The sequence below is a fragment of the Protopterus annectens genome, chromosome 13.part0 (assembly GCF_019279795.1).
Source record: "Protopterus annectens isolate FY-2018-M chromosome 13.part0, PAN1.0, whole genome shotgun sequence".
In the NCBI taxonomy this organism is placed as follows: domain Eukaryota; kingdom Metazoa; phylum Chordata; order Ceratodontiformes; family Protopteridae; genus Protopterus; species Protopterus annectens.
The window spans coordinates 519,417,616-519,441,525 of NC_056747.1; the positions used below are offsets into that span (position 1 = coordinate 519,417,616).

At 43.7% G+C, this 23,910-nt stretch overlaps 1 protein-coding gene across 6 annotated transcripts in view; it reads left to right on the forward strand.

Annotated features, from left to right (window-relative positions):
* Positions 1-23,910, forward strand: part of GTF2I (general transcription factor IIi) — a 1,956,122-nt gene that overhangs the window by 1,776,796 nt on the left and 155,416 nt on the right. For all 6 annotated transcript variants that reach the window (XM_044054149.1, XM_044054150.1, XM_044054148.1 and 3 more), the window contains one exon: positions 13,550-13,633. In XM_044054149.1, the coding sequence (XP_043910084.1) occupies positions 13,550-13,633 (84 nt within the window). The remainder of the gene's footprint in view (positions 1-13,549; positions 13,634-23,910) is intronic.

The following is a 23,910-nucleotide window of genomic DNA, read 5'->3' on the forward strand; positions in this document are numbered from 1 at the left end:
CCTAAATGGTGAACAGATTTCCACGTGTAGTCAGTGGTGGAGCTAGCTCTAAAAAGAGCTGTTTTAGCCCTGTGGGCAGCTAGAGCTCTATATAGAGCTGTTACAGATCTCTATGAGCTCTGAGAAGAGCTGTTTTGTGTTTAGAATGCCCTTTCCGGCAGATGCGGTAGTTCTAAAAAGAAATGTTTTGTTTGGTTCACAGAAGCTGTGTCTGTGACCCCCCCCCCCCCCTACTTAAATATACCAACTCTGAGACTGCACTACAGTGCCAAAAATGGCAAAGTAACGAATCGGCCAAGCAAATTATTTCCCAGGGAAAGAATTAGCTTAAAAGCCCCTTCTATATTTTGCCGTTTCAGGCTTTTGAGTTCGACCAAGACGCATTTGAAAGAATGCGTCTTCAGTCTTCTAATAGGGAACCGAAAATCAGGTCTCCATAACAATGCATTTATCACTGTTTTCCAGGCTAGGGAGTGGCATTATTTTGTTGATCATCAATACCTTTATGTTATCCCAATTCTGTTTTGTTATGTTGGAAGCTTTTGAGGACTGATGTTGCCTTAAAAAAAGCTGTATGGGGGTGGAGAAAGTTTTAACCAATATACACAAGCCCTGGGGTGGGGTGGGGGGGGGGGTGCAGGCCATCCCTGGCAAAACAATTATGACTGTATACCATTTCCTCCCAGGCCGATATAGTTTTACAACCCCCCCCCCCTTTGAATGACATCAGATATTAAGCCAATTATTGATGTCAATAATCTTTTGTTCAAATTGTGCTATCATTCTTGTCGGTCAAGGCTAGGTTCATATCTGCCTCTGACACACATTCCCAGTGCTCCATCATGTCTCTCTCTCTCCATATAGTCCAGGGGAGGTATGTCTCGAGTCATTTATACCCAAGTGTACTATGAATGTGTCATATATGTACTTGTGGTGCAAGCACTGAGTGTCTTTGTGATATGGTGAATCCTGGCACCTGATAAGCACCTGACTGTGATTCTCTCCTTGCACAGCTTGGTAAGTGGTGCATCAGTGTGTCTCAGAACTGAGTCACCTATGACTAGAGTGTTTGATTGTGTGGAGGTTTGCCTTTTGGGCTTTTGAACTGAGATACTGTGACTCTGATGTACGTCTCAAGTTGGAAATTGCTTGGATTTTTTGAGGTTGCTGAGGGTACTTATTAAGTTACACATAGAGGACATTTGTGGTTTAGGTGGGTTACTTTTAAGAGCCTCAGCATATGTAGGTCTGTGTTTGTTTTGTATTGTGTCCGATAGATTTTAGTGGTGTTGTGTGGTACTGACAACTTGCTTGTTATTTGTAGAGTCTTTATGTGAGAATGTTGCCTCCAGCAGCATTAAATAACTGCATCTCTCACATACTGTTCCAATTTTAAGTAATAGGTGGATGTCTTTCAAGGATGCATCTGCAGTCCTTACAAATGGGTTGTCCTGTCGTCAGGCAGCCCTTCGGTCGGCCGGATTCCAAAGTCTGGGTCTGGCCTCGGCTGATGTCGCACTTCACCCGACGTCATAGCTGCAGTTCTTCGGGTATAAAGGTATCAGCCGACGCCATTTTCCTCAGTCTTTCTTGCCGTGGCCAAGCAGAAGCTGTTCGCAAGTCCCGGTCAGTCAGAACCAGAGATTACTACTACCGAAGACTTCTAAAAAGCTAAGTACCCCGTTGGGGACTCTCTCTTGCCTCAGCCGATGTCAGAAAAAGTGAATAACTGTTTAACTTGTGGGAAACAAATACCTCATAAAGATTTCCACTCTTACTGCCTACCTTGTTTAGGCCCAGACCACGACGTAGCAGCTTGTCTAGCCTGTGCTTCTTTCAACCGACGGACGCTTAGACGTCGGTCGGAATTTGCTGAGGAGTTTTTCGGCTCCGCTTTTGCTTACAATATGCCGTCGGAAACTCCGACTTCGCAATTAACTAAAAAGCGCAAGGAAAAGGACCGACACTCGCGGTCCGCGGTTTAAGTCAACCGCGAGTGTCTCGGTTTCGGCTGAAACCGAGTCCACGGTTCTTCCTTCGGCCGAAAGCTTACCGCCTACCGAGGCCTCATCCGGCATGGCTGAATCTGCTACTGAAATCCCACCTGCTCTTGCAGGTTCACAGGATTTATCTGATACTATACCTTTAGATATATCTACTCCTGCACGTGGAGCTGCTAGGCCCCCTGCATCCATGTCGATTAAGGCTTTTGCCAGGGCTAAAGCAGCAAAATCTACCAAAACTGTGCCTGCTAAGACCCCCTCTCACAGGCCTAGCTCTAGTTCTCAAATGTTTAGTCTAGCAGAGGATCTCATTTCTTTGATCCGGGGATCCCAACCTCACCCTGACAGGGCCTCTCACCCACCTCCAGAGAAGAGGCCTAGAGCAGAGCCCCCTGAGCCAGTCTCTTCAGATTACTCCTCTGATGATTCAGATAATACAAACCCTCCAGAGGGCCCTTACTCTCCTTATGAGGACTCTGATGCAGAAGACTCCATTCCTTCTGCCTCTCCGCCTGAGGAATTTTCTTTTGGGGAAACCTTGCATGCTATGAGGGAACAATTTCAATGGCAGGGCCAGGATTTTTCAGACTCTAGGAAAAGGCTTAGGACCTTTTTGCATTTGCCACAGCATAGGCCTTTAGCTATTCCTCCAGTACTTACTGTTGTGGATGATGCATTTAATGATGCTTGTACTGCTCCTGATTCTCTTCCTGCGGCCCCTGCTAAGCCCGACAGGTACTACAGGGTTCCGGACACACATTATCATTTGTATAAGGCTCCTTTTGCAGATCCTGAAACTATCTCCCAGGGACCCAAGGCTGTAGCAGCTACCTCTGCCAAAAACCCCCTCCCCTCTGAAAGGGAATCTAGGGCCTTAGAGAGATGGGGTAAAAAAGTTTACACTTCTGCTACTCTTTCGGCTAGGGCCTTAAACTGTCAATTCCACATGATTCAGTATCAGGAATTTATGTTAGATCAGTTAACTAAAAAACTGTCCTCGTCTGAACCATTAGACAAAAAATCTGTTCAGGAAATGGTACATAACATTCAGCAGGTCAGTAATCATTCCTTAAAATGCGGCTATGATGCACTGGAGGCTTCCTTTAGATCAGCTATGACTGGTACAGTGATCAGAAGACATGCATGGTTAAAGGAGCAGACCTTACCAGACCATGTTAAATCAAAGCTCCTAGATGCTCCCATGGATAAGCTCAATTTGTTTGGCTCCCCTGCACAGCAGGTGCTTAAGAAGGTGGAAGAGAAAGCAAAATCTGTCCAGACAGTCAAGGATTTCTTACAGGTCCAGCCTCCAAGGGTTAGTAGGAACTGGCCTTCCAAGAATTGTTCCTTTCCAGACACCTCCAGAGCTCAGAGAGGCAGGAATAGGCGCCCAAGAGGCAGGGGTCAATCCAGAGGTGCCTACAGGGGACGTCAGTGGCAGACTAACAACCAGCGAAGTACTGCCACAGATCCAGCCACCACCACTTCAACAGGACAATCACAGTGACTTGGCTCTGAGACCGCCTACCAGGGAACAACTAGAAGCACCCTTAGGCGGAAAGCTAGCCTTATTTTCAGTAAACTGGCATCACATCACAGGAGACAAATGGATTTTACAGACAATAGACCAAGGTTACAGGTTTCACTTCCATACTCTACCAAGGAAGAGAGGAATGCCAAACCTACCTCCAAATCAGAAGACAAAAGCTCTAGAACAAATACACCACTTACTAAGGATGAGAGCTATAGAAAGGGTACCATCTATGGAACAAGGGCAAGGATTTTACTCCAGACTTTTCCTGGTGCCAAGAAAAGAAAGCCAATGGAGACCTATTCTCGACCTGTCCGCTCTAAACACATACCTCATTGTTCCAAAATTCAAAATGCTGACCCTACAGCAGCTTCTTCCCATGCTGGGCAAGGAGTCTTGGCTGGTAACTCTAGATCTCAAGGAGGCATACCTGCACGTCCCCATACGACCAAATTGCAGAAGATACCTCAGATTTCTTGCAGGATCAGAGCATTATCAATTCTCAGCATTGCCCTTTGGCTTATCTACTGCGCCCAGAGTATTCAAGAAATGCCTGGCATCAGTAATTGCTCATTGCAGGCTTCAGGGAATTCAAATTTACCCTTACCTGGACGACTGCCTGTTACAAGCGGACAACAAAAACAAATTAATAAAAGATTTGAAAAAGGTCATTCATCTATTACAAGCCCTGGGATACACAGTCAATATAAAAAAGTCAAGGCTGATACCATCCCAAAGGATAACTTTCTTGGGTGCAGAGCTGGACACATCAAATCAAATGGCATACCTCACAGCAGAAAAACAGATGCACCTTCCTCTCTATTTCATGGCATTAACAGAGCAGAACCAGCTAACAGCAAGGAAAGTCCTGCAAGCCTTGGGTTACATGGCATCCTGCATAATATTGATTCCACATGCCAGACTACATATGAGAAAGTTACAATGGTACCTAAGGAATTTATGGTCTCAGCACAAGCACAGTCTAGAAACCCAAATTCCAATAATTCCGTGCCTGAAGCAAGAATTCCAATGGTGGGCTCAGGCCTGTCAATCGAACAAAGGGCTGCCCTTCCACAACACTCAACCAAGCCAGACTATCACAACGGACGCCTCAGACCTCGGTTGGGGGGCACACATGCTGGACAAGTGCATACAAGGCTTATGGACTCAAGACCAGCTGAACCTACACATAAATCAAAAGGAGATGCTGGCAGTAAAACTGGCAATTCAGACATTCAGACCATTTCTTCGACAGGGTCAATTGCTGATAAGGACGGACAACACCACAGTTATGTGGTACATCAACAAACAGGGAGGCACACATTCATACCCTCTATGCCGGATGGCAATGGACCTCTGGAATGTGGCCCTGAGCTTCAACATTCAGTTACAAGCAATATTTGTACCAGGAAAAGAAAATATACTGGCAGACATCCTAAGCAGAACTACCACGGATGCCCACGAATGGATGCTGCATCCAGACATCTTCAACTCCATTACAGGGAAATGGGGACTACCAGAAATAGACTTATTCTCATCCCCACACAACCACCAATTGAAAAAATTCTGCACGAGGGCATACCACCCACTTGCTTGGAAGGTGGACTCCCTATTTTTCAGTTGGAAAAACCTGACAGCATATGCATTCCCACCTCTTCCTTTGATGCACAAGGTGCTATTGAAGATCAAAGAAGACCGTCCAAGGATCATCCTGATAGCTCCAGACTGGCCGAGGCAGCATTGATACCCATTACTGAGGAGCATGTCTCGGGAACAAATATGGCCTCTGCCCCTAGTTCCCTTACTGTTAATACAGAACAACTTCAAAACCCTGCATCCAAACCTAAAAACACTGCAGCTGACTGCCTGGAACATTACATAAGACAAAATAACCCAGAATTATCTCAAAGGGTTAAAGACATTATCTTGGAGGTTCGCAGGCCTTCAACAAGGAAAACTTATTCAGCAAAATGGAAAAGATATCTCATTTGGAGTGCAGCAAAAGGAGAAAATGTGTCACTGGTAAACATAGCTAACATCCTGGAATACTTGGCAGAGCTTTTCCATAATGGCCTGTCCTATTCTTCCATTAAGATTCATGCATCAGCTATTTCAGCAGAATACAACATAGACCCTCCAGTTTTCTCACATCCTCTACTCAGGCAGTTTCTGAGAGGAATTAAAAATGTAAAACCACCAAGGAAGCCACCACTGCCCGCATGGGACTTGAACTTTGTGCTAGAAAAGTTGACACTCCCTCCTTTCGAGCCAGCAGCAACAGCAGAATTACAGTACTTATCATGGAAAACTGCTTTCCTGCTTGCAATCACTTCAGCAAGAAGGGTTTCTGAACTACAGGCATTAATGGCAGTACAACCCTTCCTTATCTTTCATCAAGATAGAGTGTCCATGAGAACTAATCCTACTTTTATGCCAAAGGTGGTCTCCAGGGTATCTTTAAACCAAGCTGTCCACCTGCCTACATTCTTCCCCAACCCACAGAACAGGGAGAAAGACTATTACATACCTTGGATGTACATAGGCAATTGCGCTACTACCTGGACAGGACCAAGAGCAATAGAAAAACTGACCAGCTACTGGTAGCATATGCAACAGGAATGGAAGGAAAAGCAATTTCAAAACAGACAATCTCTAAGTGGATAGGAAATTGCATTAGATTTTGTTACTCTTACCATGGAAAGACAACTCCAGAAAACATCAGACCTCACTCCACAAGGGCTACAGCCACTACTACAGCTTTTTTACGAGGAGTGGCTACCAAAGACATTTTAGAGGCTGCTACTTGGAGCTCCGTGCATACATTTTCCAAGCATTATAATCTACCCTTATACTCCAGAACCCGAGCAGGCTTTGCCACTGCTGTTTTGCAAGGGATCTTAACTACACCATAATCTTATTATTCCTCCTCCCCCAGTTTGGCTATGGTATTCTACCCATTTGTAAGGACTGCAGATGCATCCTTGAAGGACATAGTACAGTTTTGTACCTACCATAAATGTAGATGTCCGAGAGGTATGCATCTGCAGTCAGGATTACCCTCCCTCCTTCCCCTCTTTGGTACTCCTAGGGTATTTGCCCATCTTTTAGCTAGCTGGGGGAATCTATTATGGTGTATTTGTTTGTATATATGTACATACATGCTTATTTTTTGTTTGCTCGCTACTGTTTGGAACCATTTGCATTCATCCAAATTTAGCCTTCCTAGAGGGCACCTGGCATCTGGGGCAAGAAACACTGAGGAAAATGGCGTCGGCTGATACCTTTATACCCGAAGAACTGCAGCTATGACGTCGGGTGAAGTGCGACATCAGCCGAGGCCAGACCCAGACTTTGGAATCCGGCCAACCGAAGGGCTGCCTGACGACAGGACAACCCATTTGTAAGGACTGCAGATGCATACCTCTCGGACATCTACATTTATGGTAGGTACAAAACTGTACTTTTTCATCAAACATGAGAAAATTGGCTATTTCAACCAAGCTGGCTACAGAGACAGTTGGAAGGTGCAAATCCATGGTTCCAAGTGCTTACTAATGTGGGCTGAAGGGAGAGCAGCACCTGTGAGGTACAGAGTTGATTGCTAGAGGTGCTGTCTTTCTGGTAGTGGAGATATTGCTGGTCTCAACACAGTTGCAAGCAGCTACAAGTTAATGATCCCTTGACTACATCTCACACCTGAGTAACATTAATACCCCGCTACTTACTGAGAATTACTGTTAACCCAAATGTTGCTGTGTTCAGTACTCTTGCTATAGTTTTATCTTTGTAGATTTCCAGGAGAGAACCTACAGCAGCTTGATGCAACAGACAGGCAAGATGCACAAAGGCCCTGAAGAGGTTCTCATCAAAACCACAACCAGACCACTCGGTGAAATCCAGTACACACTGCCCAAAAATAGACCATCAGGAATCAATACCTCTCTGTTCCTTCTCTCGCCAGAAGCAAAGAAATAGCATTAATCCCAAACTGGCTCCTAAGAATCAATTTCAGGATTTCCAGTGATTGGTAATCTATGGAAAAGACAGGAAGTAATATCCCTGTGCTCCTTCTCTCATTAAGAACAAAACAGCAGCACTGTTCCCAAGTTTTTGCCTGACCAGCAGTTTCTAAGCTCTCCGAAGACTGGTAGTGTAGTCTAGTCCCAGATATTACAAATTTTAAAAGTAAGATGGATTAATACTCATATGTTAATACACTTCTTATGTATTATGCATTTATTTATTTATTGAGATTGTTGACAGGGTATCCTGACTGAGGATAGCCCCTTTTCAGTGGAGGCCTGGGGAGAAAGCTCCAGGGATATAGTATGCAAATAAAACGCAGAATGTAGAGATTAAAAATGTAAATCCAGTGATAGGATTACAGACGTTTATATACTATGATAGCACATGGTGATTTGACATAGTTAGGATACACAGTTGCAGGTAGCATACAAGAAAAATACTGAGTATGGTAACAGTGCTGAAGAGAACAGTAACGAGTGTGAGGGATGCTTAGAGAAGTATTGTAAGGATAAAGGTCTTTGGTATGGTTTTTTTAGAGTTGTCAGGTGGGGTTTGACTGTGTAAAGTGTGCCTAGTTTTTATGTCTGTCGTTTTTTTTTTTGCTGCTGCTTTTTTATGGTAGTCAGGCTTCACGTTTTTTTGTCTTTGATGACCCTCCGGAGCCTTGGTTTGGCTTACTAGTTCAGTTTTAGTGCCATTAGTAGTCATTACGATGAATTGATGATTTTGTTCTGAACGATGTTTAGGGGTGATTAGAATTCATCTGGAGTTTTTGTGGTTTAAATGCAACTGTGCCTTGCTTAGCCAGGATTCTGTTAGTGAGGCTGTGTGTATTTCCTTTTGGTTCTGTGATACTGCCTGGCTTTAGATGGAGATTTATGGATAATCAATTTTACAAAGCTTTTCACTCTTGATCCTAAACGGTGAACAGATTTCCACGTGTAGTCAGTGGTGGAGCTAGCTCTAAAAAGAGCTGTTTTAGCCCTGTGGGCAGCTAGAGCTCTATATAGAGCTGTTACAGATCTCTATGAGCTCTGAGAAGAGCTGTTTTGTGTTTAGAATGCCCTTTCCGGCAGATGTGGTAGTTCTAAAAAGAAATGTTTTGTTTGGTTCACCGAAGCTGTGTCTGTGACCCCCCCCCCCCACTTAAATATACCAACTCTGAGACTGCACTACAGTGCCAAAAATGGCAAAGTAACGAATCGGCCAAGCAAATTCTTTCCCAGGGAAAGAATTAGCTTAAAAGCCCCTTCGATATTTTGCCGTTTCAGGCTTTTGAGTTCGACCAAGACGCATTTGAAAGAATGCGTCTTCAGTCTTCTAATAGGGAACCGAAAATCAGTTCTCCATAACAATGCATTTGTCACTGTTTTCCAGGCTAGGGAGTGGCATTATTTTGTTGATCATCAATACCTTTATGTTATCCCAATTCTGTTTTGTTATGTTGGAAGCTTTTGAGGACTGATGTTGCCTTAAAAAAAGCTGTATGGGGGTGGAGAAAGTTTTAACCAATATACACAAGCCCTGGAGTGGGGGAGGGGGGGGTGCAGGCCATCCCTGCCAAAACAATTATGACTGTGTACCATTTCCTCCCAGGCCGATATAGTTTTACAACCCCCCCCCCCCCTTTGAATGACATCAGATATTAAGCCAATTATTGATGTCAATAATCTTTTGTTCAAATTGTGCTATCATTCTTGTCGGTCAAGGCTAGGTTCATATCTGCCTCTGACACACATTCCCAGTGCTCCATCATGTCTCTCTCTCTCCATATAGTCCAGGGGAGGTATGTCTCGAGTCATTTATACCCAAGTGTACTATGAATGTGTCATATATGTACTTGTGGTCCAAGCACTGAGTGTCTTTGTGATATGGTGAATCCTGGCACCTGATAAGCACCTGACTGTGATTCTCTCCTTGCACAACTTGGTAAGTGGTGCATCAGTGTGTTCATAGGTTCATAGGTTCATAGATTAGTACTAGGCTAACTGCCCTTGCAAGCCATTTTAAGCCTAGCCAGTTATCCCCTGTGAGATTCAAACCCTGTACCTTGTGTTTGTAAGGCAAACACCTTAACCATTAGATCACCCTCCCACCTCTCAGAACTGAGTCACCTATGACTAGAGTGTTTGATTGTGTGGAGGTTTGCCTTTTGGGCTTTTGAACTGAGATACTGTGACTCTGATGTATGTCTCAAGGTGGATACTGCTTGGATTTTTTGTGGTTGCTGAGGGTGCTTATTAAGTTACACATAGAGGACATTTGTGGTTTAGGTGGGTTACTTTTAAGAGCCTCAGCATATGTAGGTCTGTGTTTGTTTTGTATTGTGTCCGATAGATTTTAGTGGTGTTTTGTGGTACTGACAACTTGCTTGTTATTTGTAGAGTCTTTATGTGAGAATGTTGCCTCCAGTAGCATTAAATAACTGCATCTCTCACATACTGTTCCAATTTTAAGTAATAGGTGGTTTTCATTAAACATGAGAAAATTTGCCATTTCAACCAAGCTCGCTACAGAGACAGTTGGAAGGTGCAAATCCATGGTTCCAAGTGCTTACTGATGTGGGCTGAAGGGAGAGCAGCACCTGTGAGGTGCAGAGTTGATTGCTAGAGGTGCTGTCTTTCTGGTAGTGGAGATATTGCTGGTCTCAACACAGTTGCAAGCGGCTACAAGTTAATGATCCCTTGACTACATCTCACACCTGAGTAACATTAATACCCCGCTACTTACTGAGAATTACTGTTAACCCAAATGTTGCTGTGTTCAGTACTCTTGCCATAGTTTTATCTTTGTAGATTTCCAGGAGAGAACCTACAGCAGCTTGATGCAACAGACAGGCAAGATGCACAAAGGCCCTGAAGAGGTTCTCATCAAAACCACAACCAGACCACTCGGTGAAATCCAGTACACACTGCCCAAAAATTAGACCATCAGGAATCAATACCTCTCTGTTCCTTCTCTTGCCAGAAGCAAAGAAATAGCGTTAATCCCAAACTGGCTCCTAAGAATCAATTTCAGGATTTCCAGTGATTGGTAATCTATAGAAAAGACAGGAAGTAATATCCCTGTACTCCTTCTCTCATTAAGAACAATACAGCAGCACTGTTCCCAAGTTTTTGCCTGACCAGCAGTTTCTAGGCTGTCCGAAGACTGGTAGTCTAGTCCCAGATATTACAAATTTTAAAAGTAAGATGGATTAATACTCATATGTTGTTAATATACTTCTTATGTATTATGCATTTATTTATTTATTTATTGAGATTGTTGACAGGGTATCCTGACTGAGCATAGCCCCTTTTCAGTGGAGGTCTGGGGAGAAAGCTCCAGGGATATAGTATGCAAATAAAACGCAGAATGTAGAGATTAAAAATGTAAATCCAGTGATAGGATTACAGACATTTATATACTATGATAGCACATGGTGATTTGACAGTTAGGATACACAGTTGCAGGTAGCATACAAGAAAAAATACTGAGTGTGGTAAGCAGTGCTGAAGAGAACAGTAATGAGTGTGAGGGATGCTTAGAGAAGTATTGTAAGGATAAAGGTCTTTGGTATGGTTTTTTTTTTAGAGTTGTCAGGTGGGGTTTGACTGTATAAAGTGTGCCTAGTTTTTATGTCTGTCGTTTTTTTTTTTTTGCTGCTGCTTTTTTATGGTAGTCAGGCTTCACGTTTTTTTTGTCTTTGATGACCCCCCGGAGCCTTGGTTTGGCTTACTAGTTCAGTTTTAGTGCCATTAGTAGTCATTATGATGAATTGATGATTTTGTTCTGAGCGATGTTTAGGGGTGAGTAGAATTCATCTGGAGTTTTTGTGGTTTAAATGCAACTGTGCCTTGCTTAGCCAGGATTCTGTTAGTGAGGCTGTGTGTATTTCCTTTTGGTTCTGTGATACTGCCTGGTTTTAGATGGAGATTTATGGATAATCAATTTTACAAAGCTTTTCACTCTTGATCCTAAACGGTGAACAGATTTCCACGTGTAGTCAGTGGTGGAGCTAGCTCTAAAAAGAGCTGTTTTAGCCCTGTGGGCAGCTAGAGCTCTATATAGAGCTGTTACAGATCTCTATGAGCTCTGAGAAGAGCTGTTTTGTGTTTAGAATGCCCTTTCCGGCAGATGCGGTAGTTCTAAAAAGAACTGTTTTGTTTGGTTCACCGAAGCTGTGTCTGTGCCTCCGGCTGGTCTTACCGAAGCTGATACAGATTTCTGTGAGCTCTGAGAAGGGCCGATTTGTGTTTTGAATGCCCGTTCGGGTGTTGGTGGTATCTCTAATAAGAACTTTTTTGTTTTATTCTTCAATGTGTCTCCGGTTGCTCTTACCAGAGCTTTTACAGATCTCTGTGAGCTCTGAGAAGTGCTGTTTGGTGTACTGTGAGCTTTGAGAAGAGCTGTTTGGTGTAAGGTGCAGATCCACGTGAGCTCTGATAAGAGCTGTTTTGTGTATGGACACAATGGGCTCTGGGAAGAGCTGCTGTTGTGTCCTCCAGTGTTCCGCGGTGGTGTCTATCTCCGTTGTCCTTCTTCTTGAACCGATCTTCGGTTCTTTTGCTATGTGTGAGTCCTAAAAGGGACCATTTGTGCACTCCCCAAGCGCTGGTCAGAATCTGAAGAAAAGTTCTTATTAGAGCTACCACCTACACCCGAACAGGCATTCAAAACACAAATCGGCCCTTGTCAGAGCTCACATTAATCTGTATCAGCTTCAGTAAGACCAGCTGGAGGCACAGACACAGCTTCGGTGAACCAAACAAAACAGTTCTTTTTAGAACTACCGCATCTGCCGGAAAGGGCATTCTAAACACAAAACAGCTCTTCTCAGAGCTCATAGAGATCTGTAACAGCTCTATATAGAGCTCCAGCTGCCCACAGGGCTAAAACAGCTCTTTTTAGAGCTAGCTCCACCACTGACTACATGTGGAAATCTGTTCACCGTTTAGGATCAAGAGTGAAAGGCTTTGTAAAATTGGTTATTCCTTCCCTCCGGGCAGGCATCATTCAGGATCGAAAACCCAAGAGGTCCACACCTTTTTTTCTGGTTTTATTTATGGATAATCAGAAATGCTAGCTGTTCTTTTTTTATTACATCAGTATACTAATATGTCTTGTCTAGCCTAACCTCTGAAGTATGGTGTGATTTCCAAGTTGTTTGAATTTGTGGAGGTTGGTTTCAGTTTTGTTGTTTAACCAGATTTTCCATGCTCCAACTCTGATTCATAAACTGTTTAGTTTGTTTGGAAAATAAAACTGCATTTTCTTAAATATTCGGATGACTGCATGCCCATTATAGAGCTTTGCTGTCCTTTATACAGATGCAGTGTTTTCATTTTCTGGATGTTTATATTCACTGTATCTTGCAAATTCTGGTTCGGTACTGTAATTTGCCTAGTAAAGGCACACTTAGTTGTAGGGTTACATGCTTGAAGAATGGGAGTGTCATGCTGTTTTTGTCAGTACCTTGGTTTTGTGCAAGACCTAAGTTGGTTTATGACTGGGAATATAGTTGCTGCTTGGAAAGTTCCACCTAGAAAACTTTATACTAAAGGTGGAAAACATCACAGTGCTATGATTTATTATTAATTTGAAGACTTACTGTTATGGTAAGTATCTTAGACAACTGTACTGTACTGCGAGTTCAACACTGATTGTCAAGGCATTGGGTACAACACTATCTTGCAGTCCCTATAATAGCTGGAGGTAATTTGTTTGTCTGGCATGCCTAAAAGTCAGTTTCCAGTGGCTCTTGGGACTTTCACCATCATCCACATGTATTAGAACTGTATGGTGATTGATGTCTAAACAGGTTTCAAACTGCAGTTTCATTTTTAGTTCCAGAATGTGAAGTACTGTTAGTGAAGGTATTCCATCAGAAATGTAATGTGTAGTATAATTAAGTCTATCATTATTACTCATACATTTATGAATAAGACATAAAATAGCTTAACTCTGTCTATAAATAATGTGATTTTCCATTTTAAATGTCACATTTTAGATGCAGAAAGTGAAAGAGTGTCAAAAATAGAGAAAGTTCGACTCTTAAGAGAGCAAGTGAATGACTTGTTTAGCCAAAAGTATGGTAAGTGCGCATCAGGGTAAGCTTTTGTTTATTCTCAGTTTATTGTGTCATTTTGAGAAGCTAGTCCAGCCAAACCCATTTGTACTACTGGCATTCAGTATAGTCTGACTCATTTTCTGAGAGTAAAGATATGTGGAAACATTCCTGAAGTATTAATATGATGCTGATGTCCTTCAAGGATGCATCTGCAGTCATAACATATGGGTTGTCCTGCCTCAGACAGCCCTTCGGTCGGCCGGATTCCAAAGTCTGGGTCTGGCCTCGGCTGATGTCGCACTTCACCCGACATCATAGCTCCTGGGGTATAAAGGCATCAGCCGACGCCATTTTCCTCAGTCTTTCTTGCTGCGCGGTGCCCGAAGCAGAAGCTGTTCGCAAGTGCTGGTCGGTCAGATCCAGAGAATTCAGCTACCGAAGACTTCTAAAAAAGCTAAGTACCCCGTTGGGGACTCTTTCTTGCCTCAGCCGATGTCAGACAAAGTAAATAATTGTTTAACTTGTGGGAAACAAATACCTCATAAGGATTTCCACTCTTACTGCCTTCCTTGCTTAGGCCCAGACCACGACGTATCAGCTTGTTTAGCCTGTGCTTCCTTCAACCAACGGACACTTAGACGTCGGTCGGAGTTTGCTGAAGAGTTTTTTGGTACCGCTTTTGCATATAAAATGCCGTCGGAGACTCCGACTACACATTTAGCCAAAAAATGCAAGGAAAAGTACCGACACTCGCGGCCCGCGGTTTCGGCTGAAACCACAGTTAGGCCTACCGCGAGTGTCTCGGTTTCGGCTGAAACCGAGTCCTCGGTTCTTCCCTTGGCCAAAGCATGCCTCCGACAACCGAGGCCTCACAGGCCCCGGCTGAGTCGGCTACAGAAATTCCTACCGAAGAAGCAGGCACACAGGAATTGTCCGACACCATTCTGTTGGACATCTCTACTCCTGCACGTGGGGCAGCTAGACCCCCTGCTTCTATGTCTATTAAGGCCTTCTCCAGGGCTAAGGCAGCTAAACTTTTCAAGGCCTTACCTACTAAAGCTCCCTCTCACAGACCTTCCTCAAGTTCTCAGATTCTCAGCCTTGCTGAGGACCTTATTTCTCTGATGAGGGGATCCCAACCTCACCCAGACAGGGCCTCACAACCTCCTCCTGAAAAAAGGCCTAGGACTGAACCCCCTGAACCTCTCTCCTCTGACTATTCCTCGGATGGATCAGAGTTATCAGACCATCAGGAAGGACCATACTCACCTTATGAGGATTCGGATGCAGAAGACTCCATTCCTTCTGCCTCCCCCCCAGAAGAATTTTCATTTGGGGAAACTCTACACTCAATGAGGGAACACTTCCAGTGGCAGGGTCAGGATTTTTCCGATTCAATGAAAAGGCGAAGGACTTTTTTACACTTACCACAGCATAGGCCTTTAGCCATACCACCTGTACTATCAGTTGTTGATGATGCATACAATGATGCCAGTTCTGCCCCTGATTCTCTTCCCCCGGCCCCTACCAAACCTGACAGATATTACAGGGTCCCGGATTCTCACTTCCACTTGTATAAGGCCCACGCTGCAGACCCAGAAACCATTTCTCAGGGCCCTAAGGGTGTTGCAGCTGCCTCTGCCAAAAAACCCCTACCCTCTGAAAGAGAATCAAGAGCATTAGAGAGATGGGGTAAAAAGGTTTATACATCTGCTACTCTTTCTGCTAGGGCTTAACTGTCAATTTCACATGATACAGTACCAGGAATTTTTGTTAGATCAGCTGAATAAAAAGCTTTCCTCTCCTGAACCTTTCAACCGTAAGTCCCTTCAGGATTTGGTACACAACTCTCAGCTGGTCAGTAATCATTTCTTAAAATGTGGCTATGATGCACTGGAGGCTTCATTTAGATCAGCTATGACTGGAGCAGTGATTCAAAGGCATGCCTGGCTAAAAGAGCAATCCTTGCCAGACCATGTTAAGTCAAAACTCCTAGATGCCCCTATGGAGAAACAAAGTTTATTTGGCTCCCCTGCACAGAAGGTTCTCAAGAAAGTGGAAGAAAAAAAGCAAAATCTGTGCAAACAGTCAAGGATTTCCTTCAGGTCCAACCTCCGAGGTTCAGCAGAAATTGGCCTTCAAAGAATTGGTCCTTTCCAGACACCTCCAGAGCACAGAGAGGCAGAAATAGACGCTCAAGAGGCAGAGGTCAATCAAGGGGTGCCTACAGGGGCCGTCAGTGGCAACCTGACAACCAGAGGAGTGCCGCCACAGCTATGACTGCAACCACTTCCACAGGACAGACACAATGACTTGGCTCTGATTCCGCCTACCAGGGAACAACTGGAAGCACCCTTGGGCGGAAAGTTAGCTTTATTTTCAAAAAACTGGCATTGCATTACAGGAGACAAATGGACTTTGCAAACAATAGGCAAAGGCTACAGGTTTCATTTCCACACTTTACCAAACAAGAGAGGAATGCCAAACCTTCCATCAAGCCAGAAGTCAGAGGCTCTAAAACAAATCATCAACTTACTAAGGATGAGAGCAATAGAAAAGGTACCATCTGTGGAACAAGGCCAAGGATTTTACTCCAGACTATTCCTTGTACCAAGAAAAGAAACTCAATGGAGGCCTATTCTCGACTTGTCCGCACTGAACACATATCTCATTGTACCAAAATTCAAGATGCTGACCCTACAGCAACTTCTTCCCATGTTGGGCAAGGAGTCTTGGCTGGTGACTCTAGATCTCAAGGAGGCATACCTGCACGTCCCCATACTACCAGATTGCAGAAGACACCTCAGATTTCTTGCAGGATCAGAGCATTATCAATTCTCAGCATTGCCCTTTGGCTTATCTACTGCGCCCAGAGTATTCACGAAATGCCTGGCATCAGTAATTGCATTGCAGGCTTCAGGGAATTCAAATCTTACCCATACCTGGACGACTGCCTAATACAAGCGGACAACAAGACAAAAATAATAAAGGATTTGACCTATGTCATACAACTGCTGCAAGCCTTGGGATACACAGTCATCATACAGAAGTCAAGACTAGTGCCATCCCAAAGGATAACATTTTTGGGTGCAGAACTGGACACAATAACTCAGATGGCTTTTCTCACAGAAGAAAAACAAAAGCAACTTCCAGTTTACTTCATGGCATTGACAAAACAAACTCAGCTTACTGCAAGGAAAGTCCTGCAGGCCCTGGGTTACATGGCATCCTGCATAATCTTGATCCCACATGCCAGACTGCATATGAGAAAATTACAATGGTACCTAAGGAATGTATGGTCTCAACACAGACACAGTCTAGAAACCATGATACCAATCATTCCATGCCTGAAACAAGAATTCCTGTGGTGGGCTCAGGCCTGCCAGACCAACAGAGGCTTGCCTTTCCAGAAACCACAACCAAGGCAGACCATCACCACAGACGCCTCAGACCTAGGCTGGGGGGCACACATGGAAGACAAGTGTATCCAAGGCCTATTGTCCCAAGACTAGCTGAATCTACACATAAATCTAAAGGAGATGCTGGCAGTGAAGCATGCAATCGAGGCATTCAAATCATTCCTGCAGCAAGGACACCTGCTGATAAGGACGGACAATACCACAGTCATGTGGTACATCAACAAACAGGGAGGCACGCATTCCTACCCTCTATGCCGGATGGCAATGGATCTGTGGAACCTAGGCCTGAATCTCAACATTCAATTGCAGGCCAGATTCGTACCAGGAAAAGAAAATTCACTAGCAGACAGATTAAGCAGAACTACCACGGATGCTCACGAATGGATGCTGCATCCAGACATCTTCAAAACCATAACAAAGACATGGGGAATGCCAGAGATAGACCTGTTAGCCTCCCCACTCAACCACCAACTGAAGAAATTCTGCTCAAGAGAATACCACCCACAAGCCTGGAGGGTGGACTCCCTTTTTTTTCAGCTGGAAGGACCTGACAGTTTATGCCTTTCCACCTCTCCCATTGATGTACAAAGTTCTACTGAAGATCAGGGAGGAACAGCCAAAGGTAATTCTGATTGCTCCAGACTGGCCAAGGCAGCATTGGTACCCGCTACTGAGAAGCATGTCTCGGACGAACTCATGGCCTCTACCTCTATGGCCTTTACTTCTAACACAGAACAACTACAAGACCTTGCATCCAAACTTGAAAACACTGCAGCTAACTGCCTGGAAAATTGCATAAAGCAAAACCAACCTGTTTTATCTCAGAGGGTCAAGGACATTATCCTGGAGGCTCGCATACCCTCCACAAGGAAAACATACTCAGCCAAATGGAAGAGATTCCTCATTTGGAGTGCATCAAAGGGAACAGATGTCACACTGGCAAACCTAGCACACATCCTAGAATATTTAGCAGAACTGTTCCACAATGGCCTGCCCTATTCTTCCATTAAGATTCATGCTTCAGCAATTTCAGCAGAGTACAACATGGATCCTCCTATCTTCTCTCAACCTCTCCTCAGACAATTTCTAAGAGGGATCAAAAATGTAAAACCTCCAAGGAAACCACCTCTGCCTGCATGGGATCTCAATTTTGTGCTGGAAAAATTGACACTTCCCCCTTTTGAACCAGCAGCATCAGCAGACTTACAGTTCTTATCTTGGAAAACTGCCTTCCTTCTAGCAATCACTTCAGCAAGAAGGGTATCCGAGTTACAGGCCTTAATGGCAGTGCAGCCTTTCCTTATCTTTCACCAGGACAGAGTGTCTCTGAGAACCAATCCTACTTTCATGCCAAAGGTGGTATCCAGAGTATCCTTGAACCAAGCTATTCATTTACCTACGTTCTTCCCTAACCCACAGAACAGGGGAAAACTACTGCACACCTTGGATGTACACAGACAACTGCGCTACTATCTGGACAGAACTAAGACCAACAGAAAAACTGACCAGCTTCTGGTAGCATATGCAACAGGAGTGCAAGGAAAAGCAATTTCCAAACAGACAATTTCAAAATGGATAGGAAATTGCATACGATTCTGTTACTCTTTTCATGGAAAGACAACTCCTGAAAATATCAGGCCTCACTCCACAAGAGCTACAGCCACCACTACAGCTTTCCTACGAGGAGTGGCTACCAAAGACATTTTAGAAGCTGCTACTTGGAGCTCCGTGCATACATTTGCCAAGCATTACAATCTTCCTTTATACTCCAGATCCCGAGCAGGTTTTGCAACTGCAGTTTTACAAGGGATCTTAACTACACCATCATTAGCTTAGTGCCTCCTCCCCCAGTTTGGCTATGGTATTCTACCCATATGTTATGACTGCAGATGCATCCTTGAAGGACATATTACAGTTTTGTACCTACCATAAATGTAGATGTCCGATAGGTATGCATCTGCAGTCAGGATTACCCACCCTCCTTTCCCCTCTGTGGTATTCCTAGGGTACTTCCTCCTCTTTTAGCTAGCTGGGGGAATCTATTATGGTGTATTTGTTTGTATGTATATATATGTATATATACTTTTTGATTTCTACTGTTTGGAATTTTCTACTTTTATCCAAATTTAGCCTTCCTAGAGGGCACCTGGCATCTGGGGCAAGAAACACTGAGGAAAATGGCGTCGGCTGATGCCTTTATACCCCAGGAGCTATGATGTCGGGTGAAGTGCGACATCAGCCGAGGCCAGACCCAGACTTTGGAATCCGGCCGACCGAAGGGCTGCCTGAGGCAGGACAACCCATATGTTATGACTGCAGATGCATACCTATCGGACATCTACATTTATGGTAGGTACAAAACTGTACTTTTTCATGATCCTGTCTCCACAATATTTTTGCCTTAGCCAGAGTACTGAGAAGAAGCCCTTTAGAGTCAGAGAATGCATATTTTTACATTTTGTTGCCATTTAATGATTTACTACACTTGAGACATGATGGTGACAAACTGCATTCATGTTCACATTTACTTTGTCCTGTTTTTGAATGCTTCACTGGCGTATCCTACTTTTTATTTACTGTGGTACTTTTCTAGGGCTGTTCTGCTTTGCTTTTCTATTATATTTCTTCTGCGTCTTTCAGATACTTCAACTTCTGCAGTCAGACATAGTCATTGATGACATTCAGCAGTATCATAGGAGCATCTTCCAATTAAATTTATTATCAATAGGCATTGTTGCCTCTTTTTTTGAGGCAGCGTAAGAGCACTGTTGTCTGGTTAAGTAACTTACCCATGTTCATGAGGGTATGCAAGTGGAACCACGGGCATCAAACCTATAAATTACAGGATGATACTTGTTGCCTCGTAGCATTAATCCTCTGTGCTTTACTGCTAGTCATGACAATTATGTATGCTGCTGAGCAGCAAAGGTTTTTGCATATCTTAAACCATGTATGCACATTCTAGTTATTCATTTTAACCAAAGCTTTGCTCCTTGCCTGGTCGAAAAGTCTCCAAAGCGTATTTTTGATTTTTAAAGAAGTTTAATTTTGAAAGTCTAGGTAGTAGGCTTAGCTTTTGATAAGAATATGGTCTTATTGTCTGGATCGCAGTGAGGTAAACAGTCACTTGAAATGGTGGATCATCTCTGTCCCTCCCATGCCTAGTGTAAGGAATGATTCTCATTATTAGATCACTATTACAGTATCATAAGGCTATATGGGATGTATCCTACCAAGGACAGTATATCTGATCAGTATACAAAAGCTTTTTTCACTGTATGTTCAAGGCACTGCAAAGGCATGTTGTTATAAAAGAAGACATATGAGTGCCAGAAGTAAAAAAATCAGAACTTTCTTGCTGTTTAAAATTTCGGTCAGACTTAGACTTTGCTGCATCTTCAGTGTTTAGTCAGCATATTTCAACTTTTGGATGGAAAAGTTCCCCTCTAGAGACCTTCCTTCCTTTTGTTATTAATAAAATCTGTGAAGAAAAAAAAACGTCTTGTGTCTAGATGAAAAAGGAAATGTCTGCAAAGAAGGCAAGATACTATATAAGGAGTTCCACACAGCCTGTTTGTTTTGATTAGGGGATGCACATCATCTGTAAGCTTTACTTCTTTAACCTCAAGACAATAAAACATTTACTTTAAAAGCCGTAGTATATTCCTAGAGAATCAATATCCTAAGGCCCTTACTAATTCATGAATGGATACTGGCTTAACTTTTCTTTGGCGTCTCCCCTTCTGATAACCTAAAAAGAGAAAATCTGTTCAAGGCTTCTGAAGCTGCTCCTCCTTTAGCCTTTCTTTACCATTCTCCAAAAGATTACTCTCCTGTGGCCTTACTGGAGTCCTTGGACCATCAATTGAGGAGTACAGTTAAGGGTTGTGAGCCTGGTGCATCTTTGAACATTGGAAATATGGCTACAGCCAGGAAGGGAGGACCCCACCTTGTGCTTTCGGAAGGGCTGTGTAGAATCCTTCACTTGCTGGTAAGGGAGGAGATAACAGGATCTGTTGTGGTAGTACATAAGTCTGATACCTCCAGGTCTATTAGATTAGATACTTTGAGAAAGAAAACTCAAAAGATCAAACTGCTTTCTCCACCAACCACTGCATCTTCCAGAGATGCTGAGGCAGATAGGTATACTTTTGCAAAGGGGATTTTCAACGCATTTCAGTCCTTACAACATCCCATTTGAAAAGAAAAAAGGTCTCCATCTTCCTTGGACAATGACTGCTAGAGATATGAGGGCCATGGATTATAATTCCAAGGTGTACTCTCCTGCCATTTTAGAATCAGAATCTTAGGAAAATATTTCCTCTAATTCTTCTGTAGAAGAGAGAATGCTTTGTGACACAGTTACTGGGATGAAAGACCTCTTCCATTGTAAAGAAAAATAAAATCTGCAGGCACACACAGGAGAGACTGTGATCTCCTTCTGAAGATGCTTCAAAACCTCTTGCCATTATTCTTGTCACAGGAGATTTGGAACACACATTTAACCCTAAATATGCCACTCCTGATAGTCAACTTACTGCACCCAAAAATCCTAATAGGCTTTGTAAGGTGCCTCAGACTCTCAAGTTCCTCTTTTATAACCCTCTTGCAGATCCTACAATTGTTTCCTTGACCAAGGACTCCAGTTCTAAGTATTTAACTACTGCCAACCATGTTCCCCCTGTTAAGGATAGAAGGGTTTTTCATAGATAGCCTAGTACCAACCTATGAACCTATTGGCCCTAGGGCCTATACAAGCCTAGCCGTAGCAATTCCTTGGATATTTCTTCCCACAATATTTACTTCTCTGGACCCCTGTCTAGCAGGGCGACTGACATGATTTCCAGGGTGAATTTCCCATCTCCCATCCAATCATCAAGGTTCCTTTTGAAGAGGGCCAATGAGGCGCTCTGCTTGACATGTATGGGCAGTCTATTCCGGAGTATGGGGAGTCTGTGGGTCAGGAACCTATCCCTCCAGCATGTTTTGTTCATCGTGATGACAAGGTTTAGATCCCTGGAGCATGTGGCTCTGAGGGATTGGGATTTCTTTAAGTGGAGCAAGTCCAACAGCTCAGGGTTTGACATGGCCTTGTATGTTAAGCAGAGATTTCCTCTGAGTAGACGATATGCCACAGAGTATAGCTGGAGTTTTTTTAGACGGTCAGCATATGGCATCTGCTTTAGGCCTGTGATTCTTTTAGTGAGGTATTTCTGTGGTCTTTCCAGTTGTTGCAGATGTCTTGTGAGGTACATACCAAATGGGGCATTATACTCTATAATGGGTCTAATGAGGGATGAGTACAGTGGGACAATGACCTCCTTTTTTCTGGATGAAAAGCCATTAGTGATGAGGTTTGCCACATAGAAGGATTTCTTGACTGTTGTGGTGATGTGGTTATCGAAAGTGAGACCACTGTCCACCTGTGTCCCTAAGTCTCTCATCACACTTTCGATGTTTAGTGTACTGCTACCTATGTGGTAGTTCATGGGTACATGTTTTTTTCCAAAGGGGATAACTATACATTTCTTGGCATTAAGGTTGAGCCCATGGCTGTGGCACCAGGCATCTGTTTCTGTAAGGCCCTTTTGTAGAATATCCACATCATTTGGGGATTCAATAATGGCTCGCAGTTTGCAGTCATCTGCGAACTTTGTTAGTCAGAGTCCCTTAGTGTTGGCCTGTACTTCAGAGAAGTAGATGCCAAACAAGAGTGGTCCCAGGACTGAACCCTGAGGTACTCCACTTGTCCGGAGCTGGATTTGGAGTCAGCTACTTTTACAGTCTGGGTTCTATCAGTAAGCCAGTTGGCAACCCATCGAGTGACGTATAGATTTATGCCCAGCTTAGTAAGTTTATCTGTGATTCCAGACTGGAGGATGGTGTTGAAGGCCTTGGAGAGGTCCAGATAGTCTGTGTGGACCACCTTAGCCTCATCCACAGCTCTGTAGACTGATTTGAAGAAGTCAGTCATATTCAGGAGACAAGATTGGCCCTTCACAAACCCAAACTGGGTGGGGTCCAGTGAAGGTTGCCAATGTCTTTGTTTATAAGTTCCATGATAATGCGTTCCATGCCCTTGCAGATCAGGCTTGCCAGACTGATGGGACGGTAGTTCCCTGGGATCCAAGGTGGATCCCCCCTTGTGGAGTGAGGTAACTGTAGCTGTGCGCCACTCAGTGGGCACGAAGCCTGAGGCGAGGCTATGATTAAACATGACACTTAGGTGAGGTGCCAGTTCATTTTGTAGTTCATATAGTACACAGCCTGGGATGTCATCTGGTCCCATGGATGCTGTATTCTTAGCTTTGGAGAGTGCGGTTTCTACCTGTGTGGCCGTGATTACCGGAATTTGGCAATCTTTTGGTATTGAGATGGGCCCTTTAGGGGGTGAGAGAGGGGTGAAGTTGGCACTAAATCGATCTGCCAGGATATTGGCAATATCCCTGGGATCAGTATATTTAATGCCATTCTGTTGTAGCTCAGAGCAGATCTGAGCATTGCCATTTAGATTCTTGACATAACTATAGAATGCCTTGTGGTTGTATTTGGAATTTTTGGAAATTTTATTTTCGTAACTAGCTTTTGAGGATTTGATGAGGGATCTCAGCTTCTTACTGAGGCTGGTGAGGGAGTTTTTTGCATCCTGGGATTTTCCTCTTTTCTGCAACAGTTTCTTCCTTCTGTTGTATAGTTTTTTTATAACAGGGGACCACCAGATTGGCTTCCTTTTTTTTTGGAGAAGAGCATCTTGGTTCTATTTGGGATGGGCACGATTCATGCATGAGTGGATGTGCTCATAGAGTGCCTTAGTGTAGGATTCTGCAGTCGAACTTTCAGATCCCATCTGTATGGGTGTTTTGAAGTTTGTCACTTCTGACT